Below are 23,107 nucleotides of genomic sequence, written 5' to 3' on the forward strand. Positions count from 1 at the left end.
AAACTAGCATCCCGCAGCCACGCCACAATTAACGTATCCAAAGATGTGCAAATTGTGGCCCTTTAATCAGCTCTTCCCACTTGCCCTGTAGTGGTGGCAAGTGGGGCAATATTTGTGGGGTTGATGTCACCTTTGTATTATCAGGTGACATCAAGCCCACGAATTAGTAAAGGAGAAGAGTCTATGAGACACGTATTCATTACTGATCCCACAGTTATATGGTAAATAAAGACACAGCCAGAATAAAGTCCTTTAATTGAAATAATGACTCTGACTCCTTTAATAATCTTAATTAAACCATACTTGCCGCATCACCTAATTCCACAGACGCCCTCGTTCTCCTGTAAGAGAAATAAAATAAAGCAACAATATACTTACCTGTCTGCCGATAAGATATACATACTGTCCCAAGACAAGTCCAGCTCTGCTACATCTGGATGCCTTTTGCTGAATGGTGGCATTATGCCACCACTCAACCTAACATCCAGGTACAGCTGAGCTTGAAGATGTTGACAGCTGATGACTGGAGATAACTTGGTCCTCGGCGATCACATGCACGGCAGTTCTCACGGTCAGCTCAGCTCATCGCAAGAACTGCACCGTACCTGTACGTCTGGCTGTGGCACAAGGTACAACATTATCTAAATTAGTACACATGCATAGTAAGCTGTGTTCCCTGACGAAGGAGAATTCCTCCGAAACGCGCGTCGGGGTGACGCGTGGACCGCCCGGCCATCCTGGTTTATCCCACTCTGAGGTATGTTCTGCTCTAGCACCGCTCACTCCTATGTGGGTGGGTGAGTAATGGTCACACATAGGGGTGGACATCTCATTGCAGCCTCTGGCAGATTCTACTGCCTATGTATGCATGACTAATCACATTTGTGATTTAGTTCTAGCATATATTTATAACAAACATTTGTCTATTTGCTAATTAGCATAAGCATACATAATAGTAACGGATAGAGTTGAGCGAAACGGGTCGAAAAATTTCAAAAGTCGCCGACTTTTGGCAAATCGGGTTTCATGAAACGAAACCCGACCCTAGGATGAGGTCGGCCACGAGGTCGGCGACTTACGCGCCAAAGTCGCGTTTCAAAAGTTTGTTTTGCGCTCTTTTTCAGCCAATCAGGATCCATGGACACTGTGGGCAACGTGATGACATAGGCAGGGGTCACCACCATCTTTCAGAAGGGCATGCAAGTGATTGGCTTGCTTTGGTGGGCGTCACAGGGGTTATTAAAGGGCGTGCACACCGACCGCCATCTTACTTCTGCCGATCTTAGCATAGGGAGAGGTTGCTGATTCTGTAGGGAGAGCGTTAGGCAGGGAAGAAGAAAAAAAAACTGCTTCTGCTGCTAGCGATTTTGCCTGTACAACACACCAGTCACTGTGTGTGCAGTGCAAGGGGAGGCTATATTGTGGTGGATCAGCGGTGTTGGTTGTTAGGCTGCCTTCTAAGGCTTCCTGACAGCTGCATTGCTGTTTCCCCACTGCTCTGCAAACTGCTTTTTTAAAAGCAATCCCAATTTTTTTTTTGTCCTGCTGAGGTACTGAGCGTGCATTTTTTCACACCATACAGCAGTGTACACTCCTCACACAGTACCGTGTAACGGCTGTTATCACAGCCACAGTGAAGCTGTGTGTCACTGTGGAAGGATAAGTGGAGGACTTGTTCCGTTCTTACAAACCTACACTCTAGGGAGATTCCTATTCTGCCCAATTCTACATACACCTTGTAGTTTGTGATACACTAGCCAATTTCTGCCTGTGACATAGCGCTCTGATATTCAGTGGGCCTCACACAATCCAAAAGTGTCCAGTGTCTGCAGAAATTCAAAATCTCCCTTATCCTGTAGTCACTTTTTTCACACCTGTGCCATCGAGCCTGTGACATAGCGCTCTGATATTCAGTGGGCCTCACACAATCCAAAAGTGTCCAGTGTCCACAAGTGTCTGCAGAAATTCAAAATCTCCCTTATCCTGTAGTCACTTTTTTCACACCTGTGCCATCGAGCCTGTGACATAGCGCTCTGATATTCAGTGGGCCTCACACAATCCAAAAGTGTCCAGTGTCCACTAGTGTGAGCAGAAATTCAAAATCTCCCCTGTCCTATAGACACCTTGTACCTTGTTTTACATTACTATATAGTTTGTTGGATTTTGTCTACATTTCTACCAAAAATGAGGAAGGCTGGTGGAAGAGGCCGTGGAATTGGGCGGGGGTTGGCAGCTGGTAATGATGGTGTTGGTGGTGGATCTGATGGTAGTGGCAAAAGCAAAATAGGACCGAATGCAGGAGGTGTTGAGCCTGCGTCATCGTCTGGCTCCACAAGGCCTCGAAGGCTTAGTTTTCTAGGAGTTGGCAAACCGCTTTTAAAGCCAGAGCTTCAGGAAAAAGTTTTGTCTTACATTGCTGACTCAGCCTCCAGCTCTATCGCCTCCTCTTCTGAAGTTGTAAAAAATAAAAGCACTGAGTCGTCATTGGAGGCTCATGTTCATGAACCACACCTTTCCTTGTGTCCTTCACCCCAACCAAGATTGAAGGATGACGCAGGCCATACTACTGATTACTCCATGGAGCTGTTTTCACATACCATGCCTGGATTATCAAGTGAAATGGTGAATTACCCAGGCCAAGATGAATCTGACATGGAGTGCACTGATGCACAGCCGCTGATAGATGATTCTGCTGGTACATTCACTCAGAGCACTACATTGTCCTCGCAGTGTACAGAGCCAGATTCTGACCCTGATGAGACTCAGGTGCCCCTTCCCGCACACTATACCACCATACACGGTGACACAGAGGAAGGTGCACATGACATTGAAGAGGAGGTGATGGATGACCCAGTTGTTGACCCAGATTGGCATCCATTGGGGGAAGAGGGTGCTGCTTCCAATAGCTCAGATGAGGAGCATCCACAGCAGACATCGACATCGCAACAGCTGTTATCTGGCAGGCCAGGAGCACTCCAAAGACAGGTTCCAAAAATCAAAAGAGTTGCTGGACAGCTTGTCCAGAGGGTCAAAACATCACAGAATGCTAGACTGCAAAATGTCTGCCAAAGTAGGAAGAGTGCAGTGTGGCACTTTTTTGAACAAAATCCTCATGATCAGGCCAAGGTTATCTGTAAGAAGTGCGCAAAGACCTTTAGCCGAGGGAAAAATCTGAAAAATTTGAATACCAGTTGCATGCTTAGGCATTTAACCACCATGCACTTGCAAGCGTGGACACAACACCAAACCTCAAGTGCCACATGTGCAACTGATCACAAAGAAGGTAGTCAGCAACGCTACATTGTTTCCCCCACTGTAAGCCCACCGGTTAGCACAGCAGAAAATGTTGAGGTGTCGTTGTAAGGCCACAGCAGTCAGGGAATCCCACTGTTATATCAACGAAATACTGAATCTAGGCCATCAGAAAGAACACCAACTCCATCACCATCATCAACCCTCTCTCAGTCCGCCCTGTCCACCGCTACTTCCACCATATGCAGCTCTCAAGTCCAGCTCACCCTCCCAGACACTATGAGTAGGTCAAGAAAGTACTCAGTCTCTCATCCGCGTACACTGGGTTTGAACGCCCACATTGCCAAACTAATCTCGTTTGAGATGATGCCCTATCGGTTGTTGGAAAGCGCAGCTTTCCGCGAACTCATGGCCTATGCAGTACCACGCTATGACCTACCCAGTCACCACTTCTTCTCTCGCAAAGCCATCCCAGCCCTCCACCATCATGTAAAAGACCGCATTGTCCATGCACTCAAGCAGTCAGTGAGTGGAAAGGTGCACCTCACAACTGATGCATGGTCCAGTCGGCATGGCCAGGGCCGTTACATGTCCATCACTGCGCACTGGGTTAATGTGGTGGATGCAGGGTCCACAGGGGACAGCGGTGGTGGGACAGTGCTGCCTAGCCCACGGTATAGGAAACAGTTGGCTGTAGGCGTTCGACCCTCCTCCTCCTCCTCCTCCAGAAGCGAAAGCTCGTCCACAGAGCGCAGTCGTACGAGCACTCCATCTGCAGCTGCCACTGTTGCACACGAGGTGTCCCCCTATTGAGCAGCTAGTGGAAAGCGTCAGCAGGCTGTGTTGCAGATGATGTGTTTGGGCGACAGACACACCGTCGAGGTGCTGGCCGAGTACTTGAAGCAACAAACTGAGTCATGGCTGGGCAGTGTACATCTTGAGGCAGGCAAGGTAGTTTGTGATAACGGCCGAAATTTTGTGGCAGCCATAGCCCTTTCAAAACTCAGCCACATACCTTGCTTGGCTCACACCTTGAACCTGGTGGTGCAGTGCTTCCTCAAAAATTATCCGGAGTTAACAGCCCTGCTCCAGAAGGTGCGAAGACTGTGCACGCACATCCGCCGGTCGCCTGTACACTCCGTTCGTATGCGGAAGCTGCAGCGATTGCTCCACCTTCCCAACCACCGCCTCATTATCGACATTGCAACAAGGTGGAACTCCACCCTGCACATGGTGGAGCGGCTGTGCGAGCAGAGGCAGGCCATAATGCATTTGTGGGAGGATACACGGCCAGGCACTTTGAGAGCAGACATGGAGTTGACAGGTGTGCAGTGGTCGAAGCTGAAAGACTTCTGTAAAGTCCTTCAGTGTTTTGAAGAATGCACATGGCTGGTAAGCGCAGATGATGCCATCCTAAGCATGAGCATCCCACTTATGCGTCTGCTCATGCAAACTTTGACGCACCTTAAGGAGCAGGCGTCTGCAGCCAATGTTGACGAGGAGGAAGAGGTGGAGGGAATCCTTGATGACATTCAGCCATTGTCTGCTCAGGGACCTCTCCTGGACGAGTTGGAGGAAGAAGAGGAGGAGGAGGATGATGATGGGGATGATTACTTAGGGGAGGAGGATGCATCTCGTGGGGCAAGTGAAAATGTTGGCGTGGCAAGGTCTGGTACAGGATTTATGCGTGACTGGAGGGATGTGGATTTGCCAGAAAGTGCTCCTCCAACCAGCACTCGCAGTGCATCATTGACACCGGGAACATTGGCCCATATGTCAGATTATGCCTTGCGGATCCTAAAAAGGGACCCCCGCATTGCCAAAATGATGAACGATGACGACTACTGGTTGGCCAGCATCCTGGATCCACGCTATAAAGGCAAATTACAAAACATCATGCCACAGGAGAACCTTGACCTAATATTGGCTAATAAACAAGCAACTCTGGTAAATCAGTTGCTTGAGGCATTCCCAGCACACAGCAGCGGTGATGGTTCTCACACGAGCCGCACGGGCCGGGGGCAGCTTGGCAGAGGTGTTCATGGTGCACACAGCAGAAGTGGCATTGGGGACAGGGGTTTCATGACAATGTTGTGGACTGATTTTTCAAGTACCGCTCACACAACTGGTAATACAGCATCGATGGAAAGTGATAGGAGACAGCAGTTGTCAACTACGGTTACAAACTACTTTTCCTCCCATATCGATGTTCTCCCACACAGGTCATTCCCCTTTGACTATTGGGCCGCTAAACTGGACACCTGGCCTGAATTGGCACAATATGCCTTACAGGAGCTCGCTTGCCCAGCTGCAAGTGTGCTATCGGAAAGAGTCTTCAGTGCAGCTGGAACAATCCGGACAGAAAAAAAGACCCGTCTGTCAACCCAAAATGTGGATGATCTAACCTTCATTAAAATGAACCATGCATGGGTTTCCAAGGATTTTGTCCCACCTTCCCCTGATGACACATAGGGTGACAGAAAAATGGCTTGCTATGGTCCACCTCTTCCTGGGACTTGACCTATTTCGCCTTTTGCATCAGCTGAATATCCAACATCAACATATGCCACTTTCTAAAACTCCCTATCTGTGCTGCCTCCCCTCCCCATGGCCGGGGTCACCACCTAGCGCACGACACCGTGCGAGTGCCGTTGCCCTGGACAGGTGGGTAGGCCGACTCTTGGGCGCGGGCACTGGCACAGGGTCCCTCATAGTGCAATCAAGTGTCTCTGACGGTGGTGGTGCACAACCGCCGTCAGACACACCGCCGTACTATGAGGGGCCCAGTGCCAGTACCGACGCCCACGAGTGGGGCCCCCCTTGCTTGGGCAGGGCCCCAGCATTTGCAATCTTTACCTCTCCCTGCTCCTCCGCTGTGTAGTCTGGGCCGTCAAATCCATACTGTGCCTGACACCGTCTGAGCCTGCCTCCTGATGTATAGACATATATTTTGAATGTGTACGCTATCCATACATGTTATCCGGGGATACGGTACCCTTTCTCACCTTTGTGCAATCACGTGCAAGCCATACTGGGCCTGACACCGTCTGAGCCTGCCTCCTGATGTATAGACATATATTTTGAATGTGTACGCTATCCATACATGTTATCCGGGGATACGGTACCCTTTCTCACCTTTGTGCAATCACGTGTAATCCATACTGGGCGTGAGAACGGCTGGCGAGCTGTTAAGCAAGCTACAGCACCTGTGGTTTGCACACGTAAGTTTTTCATTTTTTCAGGAATGACGGTTAGGCCTAATTCCGGAACTGCGGTTGCCCTGCACTTACTGGGAAATCATTGTTCGCGGGTAATAATTGTAATCAGTGATCCCCGTCACTAACGTTGTTCAGCGGGTTATCTGCACCTGTAAGCGACAAACGCTGGCCTTTTCAGTGTAGCGCACATGCAGCCACGGACATGTAAGGGCATGACACACCAGTTATTGGCCAATCTCATGTGCCAGAGCCTCACGTGTCCCTCTAGTAAGCCGGACTCGGACCGCGGGGCATGACGGAGTCTCGTTCGTTAACGGAATTAAGCTTGCAATGTGTGCATCTGTTCTGTATCTGGCATGGTTGAGGTTTCCCAGGTGGAGTCGAATTTAACCGTAGGCTCCACTCCTGGTGGTGCCCTTCTGGACATTCCTTTAAGGTTCAGCTTTGCAACCATACTGCCCACGTAAAACAAACACTTTGCCTTCATGAACGCTGTTTGGAGGGTCATGACTCGTGGGAATAACGCCGCCCAATCAGTTAACCTGCTTGAGAGATCCTTCGTTGCTCCCAAGCATGACATCACACTCCCTAGGAGGAAGGTAATGCCACTGTGGCGACCGTACTCCTGGGGGCGACACAAGTGCACTGATGCCCAGCCACTGCTCGATGAATCTGCTGGTACATTGACCCAGACCACTACATTCCCCTCGCACGCTACACGGCCTGAATCTGACCCTGATGAAACTCAGGTTACCCTTCCCATATACAGTTCCATCTTACACGGTGACAAAGAGGAAGCTGCAGATGAAAGTGCAGGTTCGGCCCACCCGCCATCAGACACACCACCGTATCATCAGTGGCCCTGTGCCAGTGCCGTCGCCAACGAGTGGGCCCCCCCTGCTTGCTCAGGATCACAGCACTTGCAAGGTTGAAATACTGTGCAGTGAGATGGAAGATGGGGACGACGAGGAGTCCAGACTAGTACAGGGATTCCCTAGCGAGGAGACTTATTTGATTGTTTTCAATGTTGGGACAGCAATTTTTGGGGAGCACTATACTCTGGAGAATGATAGATGGGGCCCACCATACACTGGAACATTCCAAAGGTGGACATCAGACACTGGAGCAGCATTTACAGGGCCCATTATACACTAGAGCATTAGAAATGGGGCCCATTATGTTTGGAGCATTATTTGGGCCCATAAGACAGTGGAGCTTCATCCATGGGGACCATCATATACTGTAGCATTATGTGGAGCTCATCATATACTGTTTCAAACATTATATGGGACCAATGATTCTGTATGGAGAAATAGATGGGCCTCGTCATGAGATGTAAAAAGTGAAGTATTTTTCATTGTACTATACCGCTATTTCTCTGCCGTATCGGAGCATGATGAGTTGTGGTATGTGTTAAAGGGGCGCTCTTTCGCCCAGGGCACATGAAAACCTGGAGCCAGCCCTACCCCCCCACAACTTTAGCCAAATAACCCCCATTTTTCAGTGCGTAACTTGTATTATGAAGTTAATTAAGGTTGATAAGCTTAAGTAAGAATAATTGATGCTTTTGGCATTCAAATGGGCACTGTAGGTGTGTTTCCTGTCCTCCTCTCACTGCCGACTTTTATTCCCCATTGATTTACATTGGGTTTCGTGTTTCGGGACGACCCCGACTTTTCCCTATAATCGGCCGATCTTGCTCGACCCGACTTTTGGAAAAGTCGGGTTTCACGAAACGAAACTCGACCCTAAAAAACCAAAAGTCGCTCAACTCTAGTAAGGGATCTTGTCTACAACATATTTTCCCTGTATATCCTTAGGCTGCTTGGCTATCTTTTTACTCATTGTGGAGTTGGCAACAATGCCATTTTTATTCACAGAGTATTGTGTATATAGTGATATATATGGCCATGGCCAGGCCAGTGTCCTCTTGCACTGTAGCACTTTGTTATTTCTGTACACATGTTCCCCACTCCCCATTCTGTGCAATTCCCTGAATAAAGTATGTACTATTTTTTGATAATCGGATCTATTGGTCGTAATTTATGTGGTTTCCACATCCCCTTGTTATATATCATGCACGACTGATCCTATGACTATCCAAAATTATCAGTATATTATTTAATATACAGAATGCTGCTTTATACCTTTGCCTGTTTTCTTTACTGTCCCAAGACAAGTCCAGCTCTGCTACATCTGGATGCCTTTTGCTGAATGGTGGCATTATGCCACCACTCAACCTAACATCCAGGTACAGCTGAGCTTGAAGATGTTGACAGCTGATTACTGGAGATAACTCGGTCCCCTGTGATCACATGCACGGCATTTCTCACGGTCAGCTCAGCTCATCACAAGAACTGCAGCGTACATGTACTTCTGGCTGTGGCACAAGGTACAACATTATTTAAATTAGTACACATGCGTAGTAAGCTGTGTTCCCAAACTTAATACACATGTGACTAAGAAGATAATGCAGTTTTACTGCATCTAATGAAAGTCTATGGGTAATTCATGCAGCGTCTCCGCTACATAAATTGACATGCTGCGGTCTGGAAAGACGCGCCGCATGTGCGTTTCCGCAAGGCAGCCAAAGGCATCTCGGGACACATACTGGAGATGGGATTTCTTGAAACCCCAACTACTATGCTGTAACATCTGGCCACTGCAGGTTTGATGCTGCGGATGTACGAGGCGTCCAACCCGCAGCGTTTACTGACCGTGGAAACATACCCTTAGATGCAATAACAGGAGCATTTCAGAATATATAACTGTACAGTGCATAAACTGCAGCTAGTCTGCAATACACAGTAACATGAGGTAATATAAGAGTATATGATTACCTATTTAACCCCTTTACCCCCCAAGGGTGGTTTGCACGTTCATGACCGGGCCAATTTTTACAATTCTGAACACAGTCCCTTTATGAGGTAATAACTCTGAAACGCTTCCACGGATCCCACTGACTATGACAATGTTTTCTCGTGACATATTGTACTTCATGGTAGTGGTAAAATTTCATTCAAATAACTTGCGTTTATTTGTGAAAAAAAGGAAATTTGGCGAAATTTGACCGCCCCTGACACATAGTGGCGGGTGTCAACTGTGATAATCAGCGGCGCTCACCCCGTGAGCGCCGCTGATCGCGCTAGATGTACTATCCCGCCCCCGGTCATAGGGCCCCGGGTACCGTGGATGGGATAGTATGTCGGATGTCAGGTAGGGGTTAATACAGCAAACATACTGATAAATACAGGGCTGTAACACACAGATAACGGCTTCCCAACTATGCTTAGAGCAGGCTGTTTACAAGGCGCATGACAGAAAAATGATTATTTAATGCAGCAAACATACTTATAAACACAGGACTGTGACACATAGATAGTGACTTACCAACTATGCTTAGAGCAGGCTGTTTACAAGGTGCATGACAGAAAAACCAGTGAAGTGGTTTCTCCTCTGAAGCATACAGGAACAATGGCTGCTGTTCCTTTCACATTGTCATAACAAGACCACAATGCAACAGGATCAATCCCACAATGCCCTAGGAACATCCCATAATACACTGCAAACTGATCTAGAATATATACACCAAATCGCCAGCAGATGGTGCTGTTTACTTACAAATAAAAATATAGGAATTATTAATATACACAGAAAATACATATCTGTAACAACTGAGACATAAAAAAATGACTAAACTTTAGACCACAATTATACTGCTAGGACAGGACAACACAGGATCCACCATTCACAATAGGTGATATCACAGCTTACCTCCTCCTCCTCCTGTACAATGACTGATAACATCTCTATATACAGTAGATAACACAGGATCCACCATTCACAATAGGGGATGTCACAGCTCACCTCCTCCTGTACAATGACTGATAACACCTCTATATACAGTAGATGACACAGGATCCACCATTCACAAAAAGTGATATCACAGGTCACCTCCTCCTCCTGTACAATGACTGATAAAACCTCTATATACAGTTAATAACACAGGTTCCACCATTCACAATAGGTGATGTCTCAGCTCACCTCCTCCTACCATACAATGACTGATAACATCTCTATATACAGTAGATAACACAGGATCCACCATTCACAATAGGGGATGTCACAGCTCACCTCCTCAGTCTAATATTCGGCGTAATGGTCAACATAAACTTACAAGAATGAAAAAATAATAATTAATGTAAAAAAATTACATTAACATAAAAAGGCCATTCTCTTTAATGCCTCCTTATGGCTAAGAGGGTATTTATGGGGTCACTTTCTTTCCACCACAAGGCAAAAAGTTTATGTGGAATATGCAGCGTAACTGGTTAAATTAGGACTAGCATTAATGGCACATGAACCAGCCTCCGGTACCTCCTCACCCTCATGCAGGGCCGGACTGGGACTAAAATTCAGCCCTGGCATTTGAAGTTACACAGGCCCACTAGTCACATGGTGACTATATAATATCTTTGTACACTTGTAGTTTACAAGAAGTGATAGGAGATTAACACGACTATATAACATGTAGTCAGAGCTGTGCCCAGGATTTCAGCTCAGTCCTATTTATTGCTTTTAGGTGCAGTACTCCTCCCAAAGCTCTGTCCCTTTTTGTATGCATGGTGACAGAATTCCTGGCAGAACTGCTATCCATTGGGCAACCAGACCCCCTGGTCATAGCTGCCCCTATCATACCTCCCAAATTTTGAAGAAGGGAAAGAGGGACACAGACTGCGGTGCGTGCAGCGCGCCGCTGCAAATTTTAGGCCACGCCCCGGCTACATCCATTTTGCAACTAGTCACACCCATGTCCACACCTAATCGCACCCATTTAGCACTGCTGATCACACTGACTGGTACTGTGGGCACACTGACTGGTACTAAGGAAGAGAGAAAACAGAGAGAAAAAAGAAAACAGAGAGAGAGAAAGAAAGGAGAGCGAGAGAGAAAGAACAGAGAGAGAAAGAAGAAAGAACAGAGAGAGAAAGAAAGAAAGACTCTATAAAGATACTATAGCAGCCCGGCTCCCATTGTAGTGCCCATCTGAGCCTCCCGATGCAGGACATATCATGATCCGCTCACATGGCCGGCATCCCCGATTCCAAGGCGATCCCGCTTTCTGCACTGTCGGAGGAGGACACGGTGATGGATCTGAAGCATTCCTGGTTCCGTCACTATTGTCTCATGAAATTATCTCTTTTCTAGTCAGCTTCCAGCACATCACTTCCGGTGGAGCGTCATGTGTGATTTTTAAAATGCTCCTTGGGGCTCCGCCGCGTACTCCTGTGTCCGTGGGAAAAGCCCGCTTTGTATGCTTCATACACACTTGGCTCTGCTCCGTACATCCCGTACACATTTGGCTCCACTCCGTACACACGGCTCCTCTCGGTACACCTCATACACGTGGCTCCGCTCCGTACACCTCGCACACATCCGGCTCCGCTCCGTACACACACAGCTCTACAACATCTACCCTGTAAACCCCTCCTGACCCCAGACATACTTTCCTCATCCGGCACCATGACAACCAGCACAGCAGAGTCCAGCAGACACCAAGAGGCAGGGCTGTGCGCACAGGACCTGTGATGAGGTCACAAGAGGGGCGGAGTCAGGGGTCTGGACAGACTCCTGATCATATGACCCCTGATTCCTCCCTTCCTGTGACCTCATCACAGGTCCTGTGTACAAAGAGAGCAGGCAAGCGACGCTGTGAGTGGCTGCGGGGAGGGGACGGGGGGGGAGGTCTCATGCTAGGGCGAGAATGGGGTGCGTTGGGGGGGGGCGTGGTGGCTTATCTCCCTGCAGTGAGGGATAGAAAAATCCCAGGAGGGTTGGAAACTATAACCGCTGTGCCCGCCGAGAGGGCCGGCGGCAGGAACAACAGCCAGACCAGTGGACGCATCAGCTGGCAAGCGGCCAGATGAGCAGGCACTGCCGCCAGCGGCCCGCATGACAGCGGCCCAGCGGGAAAATGCCCGGTTGGGCATATTACCAATCCGGGCCTGCCCTCATGACATATTTTGTGATGGTTGCTGTAACGGGGTCTACCCATGCTGGGGTACCTCTTTCAGTACCACCCTGTGTTTTCGGAGGTCCGATCTGCGTTGGCTGGAGTCTGAATGAATGACGCTGGCTGGAATTCCTTGGTTACATGGGCGCATATAAAAGATCACTGCTTCTCCACGTATTTCCAGTCTGACAACGCTTTACTCACAGGACACAGAATATATCACACAGATACAGAGGGCAGGCCAATAGAAAAGCGGCAGGCCAGACATGCATTACAAAAGCCGCAGGTGGCCGGAGCCTGCCGATGTTTACTCTGGGAATTACAAAGGTGGGGGGAGGGCGGACAAAAGGAGAATATCGTGTCCCCTCTGCCCGGAGGCGCAGCCTGTGGGCTGATGCATTAGGGACATGCATCTCACATAGAACCTATTATACATACATATAACTGCACAACATATTCTAGGTGCTGAGTGGTTCTGTAGCACATAACACGGCTCCCCCTTTTCAGCGACGCGATCGGCATACACAGTCTGATCCTCAACGGATCGGTTGGGGGATGACCGAAGTTTATGGGGTTGGTACAAGTTCCGTTTGTCGACGTAGTCCATCGGCGTTACCGTTTTGTTTGCCGGGTCTGTGGTGGATGGTGAAGTCCAGAGGTTGTAGGGCTAAACTCCACTGCAGCAATCTGGCGGTGTCTCCGGAGACCCGATTAAGCCAGACTAGGCGATTATGGTCCGTTAGGAAGGAAAACGGTCGTCCATACAAATATGGTTGCAACTTCTTGAGTGCCCATACTACCGCCAGGCACTCCTTCTCGATGGCCGCACAGCTTACTTCACGGGGCAGTAGTTTCCGACTCAGATAAGCTACCGGGTGTTCCTGACCGTCCGGCCCGACTTGGCTCAGTACTGCCCCCCAATCCAAACATAGAAGCGTCTGTGTGAACCAGGAAACGTTTAGTTGGATCGGGTGCGGCCAATACAGGGGTATTGGTGAGGGCGTCCTTTAGTTGGCGGAAGGCTTCCTCACACTCTGAGGTCCAGGTTACCTGGCAGGGTTGGTTCTTACGGGTCAGATGAGTGAGGGGCTTGGCTACGCTGCTGTAATTGGGAACGAATTTCCTGTAATACCCCGCTGTCCCTAGAAACGCCATGATCTGGGTTTTAGTGCGTGGGATGGGCCATTTGGCTATGGTTCTGGTCGCTGTTTCCCACTTCCCACCCAATGCCCTCAATACTGAACCTCTGCTTTGCCCACGGGATACTTGTTTGGGTTCAGGGTGATTCCGGCCTTGTGGATCCTGTCCAATACTGTCTCTAGGTGATTTAGATGCTCTTCCCATGTCGCAACTGTAGATGGCGATGTCGTCCAGGTAGGCACAAGCATAGTCCTGGAGACCATCCAGAAGCCGGTCAGCCAGCCTTTGGAAGGTCGCCGGGGCATTCTTCATCCCGAATTGCATAACTCGAAACTGGAATAAGCCGAACGGGGTGACAAATCCCGACTTGGGAATAGTGTCAGGACTAAGGGGAATCTGCCAGTAGCCTTTGCATAGATCGCTGGTGGTCAAATACTTTGCCCCCGCCAGCCGGTCTAACAACTCATCCACACGCGGCATGGGGTATGCATCCGTCACTGTTTTCTCATTGAGCTTACGATAGTCTACACAAAACCATGTAGTCCCATCCTTCTTGGGCACTAACACTACGGGGGATGCCCAGGGACTGACTCTTCAATGACCCCTAAACGCAGCATCTCTTGTCGCATCCCCTCTCGTACAGACTCAGGGACGCGGAAGGGGTTTTGTCATAGGGGGGTCTGATCCTGGGTCTCAACCTTGTGTTGTGCCAGGCGAGTGTACCCCGGTCTCTCTGAAAACATCCTCTGTCACAGCCTCAACAACGTCTCCATCTGCTGTCTCTCCCGGGGGCCTAGGTCTTCACCCAAGTGTACCTGGTCCCATGTTTTAAACTGAGTCCTTTCCCCTAAGACATCCGGCAAGGGAAGTCCGGCTAAATCCTCTGCTTCAGGTGCACAGATGGCCACTACCTCTTCAGGGCGCTCCCGGTAGGGCTTCAGCATATTCACGTGGAACATGCGGATAACCCTGGGGTCGTCACAATTGGCGACATTATAGGTTGTGTCGGCTATTTTCCCCACTACCTGGTAGGGCCCCTGCCATGCAGCTTTAAACTTATTCTGCTTAGTGGGCTCTAACACCAGGACCTTCTGTCCTATTTCCAAAGTGCGCTCTCTGGCCCTCCGATCGTACCATACGTGCTGGCGCCGCTGGGTCGCCTGCAGGTTCTCACGTACAACCTGGGTCAGCTCCTGTAGGCAGTCCCGGAATTCCAGCACAGAGGGTACAATAGGTACCCCTTCTATGAGGCCCTCCCCCTCCCAGTGTTCCAGCACTAAGTCTAGCGGTCCTCTTACCCATCTCCCGTATACCAGCTCGAACGGGGAGAACCCCGTGGATTCTTGGGGCACCTCCCGATAGGCAAACAGGAGGTGTGGCAAGAATTTCTCCCAGTCCCTGTAGGTCCTGGTAAAAGTCCCAATGAGCTGTTTTAATGTCCCGTTAAAGCGTTCACACAACCCATTGGTTTGCGGGTGGTACGGGGCGCTTCTAATGGACTTTACGCCGCACAGCTTCCACAGTTGGTTGGTCACCTCTGCTGTAAACTGGGTACCCTGGTCCGAGATAATCTCCCGGGGAAATCCAACCCGTGAGAAAACCTGGAGCAGGGTGGCCGCCACCGTCTCTGACAGTATGTTAGGTAACGCAACCGCCTCTGGATACTGTGTGGCATAATCTAGCACTGTCAATATATACCTTTTCCCGGACGGACTGGGTTTGGCTAACAGCCCTATCAGATCGACCGCTACTCGGCTAAATGGTTCCTCCACAATGGGGAGGGGGCGTAATTTGGCCTTGCATCGATTCCCCCTCTTGCCAATGCGCTGACAACTGTCACAGGTCTGGCAGTACTGACGAACATCATAGGTTACCCCCGGCCAAAAGAAGTTTTGTGTCAGACGATGCCTGGTGCGACTGACGCCGAAGTGCCCAGCCAAGGGTATATCATGAGAGATTCGCAGTAAGTCCTGCCTATACTTCTTGGGAACTACCAGCTGTTGTTTTATAGTGGGGCTCGTCCCTGTGTGGTGCTGCTCTGTGATCCGGTAGAGGAGTCCCTGCTTCCATACAAACTGTTACCCTTCCAGTACTCCTCTCCCCTCCAGTGCCTTCCCACGATATCCCTCTAATGAAGGATCCTCAAGTAACTCCCTCTTAAATTCATCTGGGTTGGCCCAAGAAATGTGTCTGGCTATGGGAATACATGTAGGGCTGGGATGTCTTACCTGGGCCTCCTCTGAGTGTGATTCCGCCTCCGCAGCTCGAGCTTGTCTCCGGGTGGTCACAGGATAGGTCTCAGCTAGAGGGGCCACCAGAATGCAGACAACATGGGCCCCAAGTCATTTCCCAGCAAGACGTTTGCAGGCAAATCCTCCATCAAGCCGACCTCAACAAGGCCATCCCCGACTCCCCAGTTCAGGTGAATCCTGGAAGTGGGCAGTCGATGTATAGCTCCCCCTGCTACACGGACTGCCACTGTCCGGTCCGTCTTCTCTTGGTCCCGGATGAGATGAGGCTTCACAAGGGTCAAAGTTGCCCCAGAATCTCTTAGTCCCTGCATACGTTTCCCATTAACCCACACGACCTGTCGATGCTGTTGTCGATTATCTGCCCGGGCTGCCTGCACGGGGTCTACTTCATGCAGCTCTTCCACCCCTTGGTTAGTCGTAGCCCCCATTGCCGGGTCAGCTTCGCCTTGGTAGCAGTGTACAGCAGCCCGGCTGAAGGTAGCTCTTCCCACCTTTGGCCACTGGGTATGCTGAGTCCGGTTGGGACATTGTCTTTGCAGGTGGCCCAGCTGACGACGTGTGGCATCGTGCCCCAGGGGGACTGTGGTAGACTGGGTTTCTAGCTGGTCCCCCTACAATCTTTGGTGGTTTGGGGCCCTCCAGGTCCATGGGCGGGCCCCCTAGTGACCACCTTTGATCCGGACAACTGCGGCCTCCTGGCATCATGATGTTCATCGGCCAGATGAGCGGCTTCCTCAAGAGTCGTTGGCCGCCTGTCCCGAAGCTATTCCTGTGTGTCGGGGTTTAGTCCATTAAAGAATCGTTCTAACAGGAAGAGCTGGAGGACGTCCTCCTTAGTGGTTGCTTGGCTCCCTTGTACCCACTGTAGCAGTGACCGCCGTAATTTACAGGCCCATTCAGTGTGGGTATCGGTTACGCGTTTTATAAGTCCAGGGAACTTTTGGCGGTAGGCCTCTGGTGTCAGCGCATACCGGGCCAAGATCACTTCTTTGATCCGCTCATAGTCCATACAGTCCTCATCAGGTACCGTGCGATAGGCGTCCGCTGCCCGGCCTGTCAGCTTGCTGGCCAGAATCTGAACCCGCTCCTCCGGCTTCACTTGATGAAGGGCACACTGCCGCTCAAAGTCCTGCAGAAAGCCTTCAATGTCTTCCTCTGCCTCCCCCAACTGTCGGAAGGCATTATACTGGATCTTTTTGTGGCTTACTGTTGAAGGTACCTGGTCGAAGGCCAGAGCTCCCCCTGCTCGCTGGCTTTCCTCTCTCCGCTCTGCCATCTCCATCTTGGCCAGCTCCACTTTGGTCCGCTCTGCCATCTCCATCTTGGCTAGCTCTATCCTGGTCCGCTCGGCCATCTTTTCCTTCACATCAGTACGCACATCAGCCATCACCTCTCGTATGATCTCTACTGCAGGGTTTAGGCCATAGAACGCCAGTCTGTTCTTTACCTCCCTCTGGAATTCGGTCTCCTCCACATTCACAATGGGGGGCACTGCACTGTCGTGTTCCATGATGGCTGCTATCAAATCTGCTTTTGTTTTGTTGCTGGCGATCAACCCTCGGGCTTCCACCAGATCTTTTAATGTAGTCCTCTTTAACTTCTGGTAGTTATTTTCCATTCATTCCTTTCCTCCTGTAAAAGGGGTATCAAATCCCGCTGTCTGCCAACAGTGTAACGGGGTCTACCCAGGCTGGGGTACCTCTTTCAGTACCACCCCGTGTTTTCGGAGGTCCGCTCTGCATTGGCTGGAGTCTGAATGAATGACGCTGGCTTGAATTCCTTGGTTACATGGGCGCATATAAAAACTGCTTCTCCACGTATTTCCAATCTGACAACACTTTACTCACAGGACACAGAATATATCACACAGATACAGAGGGCAGGCCAATAGAAAAGCGGCAGGCCAGACATGCATTACAAAAGCCGCAGGTGGCCGGAGCCTGCCGATGTTTACTGTGGGAATTACAAAAGTGGGGGGAGGGCGAACAAAAGGAGAATATCGTGTCCCCTCTGCCCAGGGGCGCAGCCTGTGGGCTGATGCATTAGGGACATGCATCTCACATAGAACCTATTATACATACATATAACTGCACAACATATTCTGGGTGCTGAGTGGTTCTGTAGCACGTAACAGTTGCCGTATACCAATAATCCCCTTTGTATTGCAGGGAGCCTCCTGGCCTTCGGTAATATTGTCATGGCATCTTTACCGCAGAAGAAGTGACTGTGACAAGAACTTCAGCAACATTCAAGAGCCGGATAGACAATTATGTTTAATTAAAAGTTGTAACGTGTTCACCATTTGTCAATGTCATCCATGTAAGATAATTCCTTATTTATTCTACAAAATCAGAACAATGGACATTACCCAGGACTGACACATCTACAAAGATATCGAATCCCCACCTGATCATTTCTACCAAGTAACAGAAGTTACAGGGTTTTCTAAAGTCAGACCATCATGGCGGGTCAATCGGTGACACCAGTGGTGGTCAACGAACTGCAAACCTACTTTCTCAAGAAAGAGAATACCTCAGTCATTCTCAAAGAAGACAGTGGTTTCTGATTTAAAGATAAACCATCATTTTAAATTTTTATTCCATAAATTAATAGTACACATAACATTAAGCAACTTTGTATCATATCCTATCAGAGAAATCCGCTTCTTTCTCCTGCTGGACTAATGTTATACTCTCAAAATTCTCAATTGACAGCTAAAATGTGTCTTCAGCAAATGCAAATTCAGTAGAAGACAGTTGGAGCTCATAAAGTTCTATGGAACTTCCAGTAGAATGATGGCCAGCCTCCGGCTCCTCCTCCCTCTGTAGAATTTTACAAGCACCTACTGCCATCTCCTATCTCACTAATGGGGAAAGCTGGCTTTACTGAATTCAGATTTTACCCACGAATTGAGAATGGAAGATCAGTCCAGGAGGAGAAAAAAGCAGATTTCTCTGATAAGATATATTACAAAGTTTCTTATTTTAATATCTATTATTGATTTATGAAATAAAAAAATGGATTACTTACCAGTAATACTCTTTTGTAGAGTCCACGACAGCACCCGCTGAGAGAGGGGACCGCCCCTAGGAACAGGAAACCTACAGAAAGATAAATAGGGTGGTCCCCCTCGCTCCCTCAGTTTGGATTACAGAGAACAACGGAGGAACCGCCATACTTGTTTTAGACAATTTGTTTAGACAATTCATCCATCCTTATATATACTTTTATGTTTGCTATAGTTATCTACATATTAATCCCTAATTATAATCACCACCACCAGAGAGAACCACTTGTGAAATTTTACGGGAGGGAAGTGAGCGGGTGCTGTCATGGACTCTACAAAAGAGTATCACCGGTAAGTAATCCGGTTTTTCCTCTTCGCCACGACAGCACCCACTGAGAGATTTTCAGAGATTATCACCTGGGAGGGCACACCGTGTTAAGCACTGATCTACCAAAGGCCAAGTCCTCGGAAGAGGACAAATCTAGTCTATAGTGACTATAGAAGGTAGATGGAGAAGACCAGGTTGCAGCCTTACATATTTATTCAATTGGGACATTCGCCCTCTCGGCCCAGGAGGATGATATGGCTCGAGTAGAGTGCGCCTTAATGCCTTGTGGCGCTTCTCTCCTTTTGCTGAATACGCCATCGTGATCACATCTCTGATCCACCTGGACAGCGTGCTTCTAGTAACTCTGGCTCCCTTCTTGTTACCCTGGAAGGAGACAAAAAGAGACCTACTCTGCCTCCAGGGACTGGTTCTATCTAGGAAGGCTAGCACAGCTCTTTTCACGTCCAAGGTGTGATATCTAACCTCCTCCGGTGTTACTGGATTCTCATAGAAGGAGGGTAGGCAGATCTCCTGAGATCTATGAAATTTAGTAGCCCATTTGGGGAGATAAGACGGGTCCGTCCTCAACACTAGTCTGTCCTGAGCTACCGACAGGAAAGGGGGATCTACCGATAGGGCCTGGAGATCACCAACTCTTCTTGCCGAGACTAAGGCTACTAGCAGAGTAGATTTTAATGAAAGGCATTTTATTGATGCCGAATGAATTGGCTCGAATGGAGCTTGAGTAAAGGCATCCAAGACAAGGTTAAGGTTCCATGTTGGCACCTCAGGTATGTGAACTGGATATGATCGCTGACAAGCTGCAATGAACCGGGCCACCCACTTGTTATTTGCCACACTGTAGTTAAATAAGGCTCCTAGGGCCGACACATGGACCTTTAGAGTATTAACTGAGAGCCTCAATTCCCGGCCCTTCTGAAGGAATTCTAGAATGGCAGTAATGGGTATTTCACTGGAAAGTTTTGCTGGGTGGAAGGCCAAGAATTTTCTCCACACCTTAGTGTAAATCCTCGTTGTGGATTCCTTCCTATTTTGGAGAAGGGTGTCAGTCAAGTTTTTTGAGAAGCCTCTCCGTTTCAATAGCTCCCTCTCAAATTCCAAGCCGCTAGGCGCAGGGCATTGACCCGTGGATGGTAACAGGGTCCCTGCGAGAGAAGGTCCTGATGTAGTGGCAGAATCCATGGGTCGGTTATTGACATGGCTCTCAGCCTTGAGAACCACGGCCTCTTGGACCAAAACGGGGCTATCAAGATGACCCTTGCTCTCTCCTGTCTTATCTTCCTGACCACTGTTGGTAACAGTACCATTGGAGGGAAGGCGTAGGCTTGCCGAAATGTCCAGGATGCTGGGAGGGCATTTAGCACGTCTGGATTGTCCGCTCTGTATAGAGAAGCGAACCTTTCTACACGCCTGTTGGCTCTGGTCGCGAACAGGTCTATTTCCGGTCTGCCCCATCTCGCCGCTATCATCTCGAAGATGTGCCGGCTGAGGACCCACTCGCCCTGATATAAGGTTTGGCGGCTGAGGAAGTCTGCCCGAGAATTGTCCACTCCTCTGATGTGGAGTGCAGATAAGGAGTGGAGATGCACTTCGGCCACCTCTAAGATTTTTTCTGCTATAGACATCAACGGTCTTGATCGCGTGCCTCCTTGCCGGTTTATGTATGCCACCGCTATGCGGTGGTATTGTCTGATTAGATTTTCACGTGGGTTCCTCTTAGCTGCGGGAGAAATTCAGATATAGCATAATAAATTGCTGTTAGTTCCTTTATATTAGAGGAGCTTTCTGCTTCATGCCCCTACCATTGACCCTGCACCATCTCCTCCTCTTGGTGAGCCCCCCAACCTGAGGGGCTAGTGTCTGTGGTGACTACTCTAGAGGGAGTAACCCACCGACTACTCTAGAGGGAGTAACCCACCATTGAACTCCCTTGGATTGATTGCTAAGGTCCAACCACCAATTCAAGGAGTTAATTACTCCGGGCGATAGGGACATTCTCCCTTCCAACCGTCCCTGCAGCCTGTCTCTTGTAAAATGGCCCACTGCAATTTCCTGGAGTGGAATTGGGCCCATTGCACTGCCGGAATGCATGATATTAGGGACCCCAACAAGGACATACCCTGTCTTAATGATATTGTGGGTTTCTCAGTAACCCTCCGTATTTTGTTAACTATGGCCTGTGCCCTCGTTTCTGGTAGAAAGCATTTCTGACTTACGGAGTCTACTTGAAGGCCCAGGAACGTCTGACAGGTTACCGGTTGCAGCCTGGACTTTCCCCAGTTGATCAGCCAGCCTAGTGTCTGTAGGGATGAGACAATATCAACTATCCTTTTTTCACACTAGGAAACAGAATTTCCCACTATGAGCAGGTCGTTCAAGTAGGGGACCACTAGGGAGTCATTTAGCCTTATATATGACATCACCTCCAGCATTAACTTGGTAAATACGCGAGGAGCCATCGATAGTCCGAACAGCATCGCCGTAAACTGGAAATGTTGAATCCGGCCTCTGAACCAGACTGCTACTCGCAGGAATTTCTGCCCTGGTGTATGGGGAGATGGTAATAGGCATCTTTTAGGTCCAAGACTGCCATATAGCTCCTGGAGAACAAGAGTTTTATTGCTGAACATATTGACTCCATCTTAAACGGCCTCAGCCTCAAGAACGTATTAAGCGTTTTCAAATTTATTATTGTCCTAAAGGAACCATCTGGCTTAGGGACTAAAAATAGCGGAGAATAGAACCCCCTCCCCCTTTCGTCACCTGGAACCTCTATCAGAACGCGCTTAGTTAATAGCGCTGTAATCTCCATCTCCATTGCTTCCTGCTGTGTCTGGGACTTCATAGAAGTCAATAGGAAGGAGTTCGGTGGGTGTCGAACAAATTCTAGGCCTGATGAAAGGATATTAATGGCCCAGGGGTTAGATGTAATTTTTTCCCATTGGTGGCTGAATTTTAGTAGCCTGCCACCTACCGGTGAGCTGGTGCTATCGAAATCTGTCCCCTGATCTGAAGGGACGTTTCCCAAATAGGCTTCCCTTTGGTTTGGGATCCTTATTGCCCCAGCGGTCCTGAGGTTTGAAATCCTTCTTTTTCCCAAACGGAGGCTTCCTGAAGGCTCTCCTGTTGAAAGGAATATATGGGTTAGGGAATCCTTTCATCCTCTCACCCGCTTTGGTTAGGATCTCGTCCAGCTCCATGCCAAATAGGTACTTACCCTAGCAGGGTATAGCGCAAAGTCTGGTCTTTGTCTGCGTATCTCCTCTCCACCCTTTTAACCATAAGGCCCACCGGCCCGCATTGGTTAGCCCTGCTGCTCTAGCAGATAATCGAAGAGAGTCAGCTGAGGAGTCAGATAGGAAGGCTGCTGCCCCCTTAATCAGGGGAATAGAGGAAAGGAGCTTGTCTCTAGATGCTCCGCTTTTAATTTTTCCTTCTAAGTCATCCAACCATATTAACATTGACCTCGCTGAGCATGTGGCTGCTATCGCAGGCTTAAAAGCTGCCGTGCATGCCTCCCAAGATCGTTTAAGGAAGGCATCTGTCTTACAATCTAATGAATCAGCTAGCGTCCCTGAATCTTCCACCGGCAGGGAAGATCTGCGAGAAGTGGAGACCACTGCCGCGTCTACTTTGGGGGCTCTCGACCAAGACGTCAACTCCTCGTCATCAAACGGATATTTACGTTTTGAAGTTAAAGGGAGGAAGGTTCTCTGACCCTGCTTCTCCCACTCCCTCCTCACCAGCTCCTTTATTGCTGGGACTACTGGGAAGGCCCGGATCTTTTTCCGGGAAATACCTGCGACCATCATCTCTTGCAGAGTTTTGGGGTCCTTAGTCTCAGGTAACCCCATGGTATTTCGGACGGACTTAACC

The 23,107-nt window shown here is 49.1% G+C and overlaps 1 protein-coding gene across 1 annotated transcript in view; it reads left to right on the forward strand.

Moving 5' to 3' along the window:
* LOC141051887 (cytochrome c oxidase subunit 7A2, mitochondrial-like) overlaps nucleotides 1-18,171 on the forward strand; it is a 35,273-nt gene extending 17,102 nt beyond the window's left edge. The window contains exon 4 of the mRNA XM_073549001.1: nucleotides 18,044-18,171. Within this exon, the coding sequence (XP_073405102.1) occupies nucleotides 18,044-18,099 (56 nt within the window). The 3' untranslated portion in view covers nucleotides 18,100-18,171. The remainder of the gene's footprint in view (nucleotides 1-18,043) is intronic.
* Nucleotides 18,172-23,107: the final 4,936 nt, after the last annotated feature.

Source organism: Dendrobates tinctorius, unplaced genomic scaffold, assembly GCF_039654945.1.
Source record: "Dendrobates tinctorius isolate UK_male_01 unplaced genomic scaffold, ASM3965494v1 ptg000158l, whole genome shotgun sequence".
Lineage (NCBI taxonomy): Eukaryota > Metazoa > Chordata > Amphibia > Anura > Dendrobatidae > Dendrobates > Dendrobates tinctorius.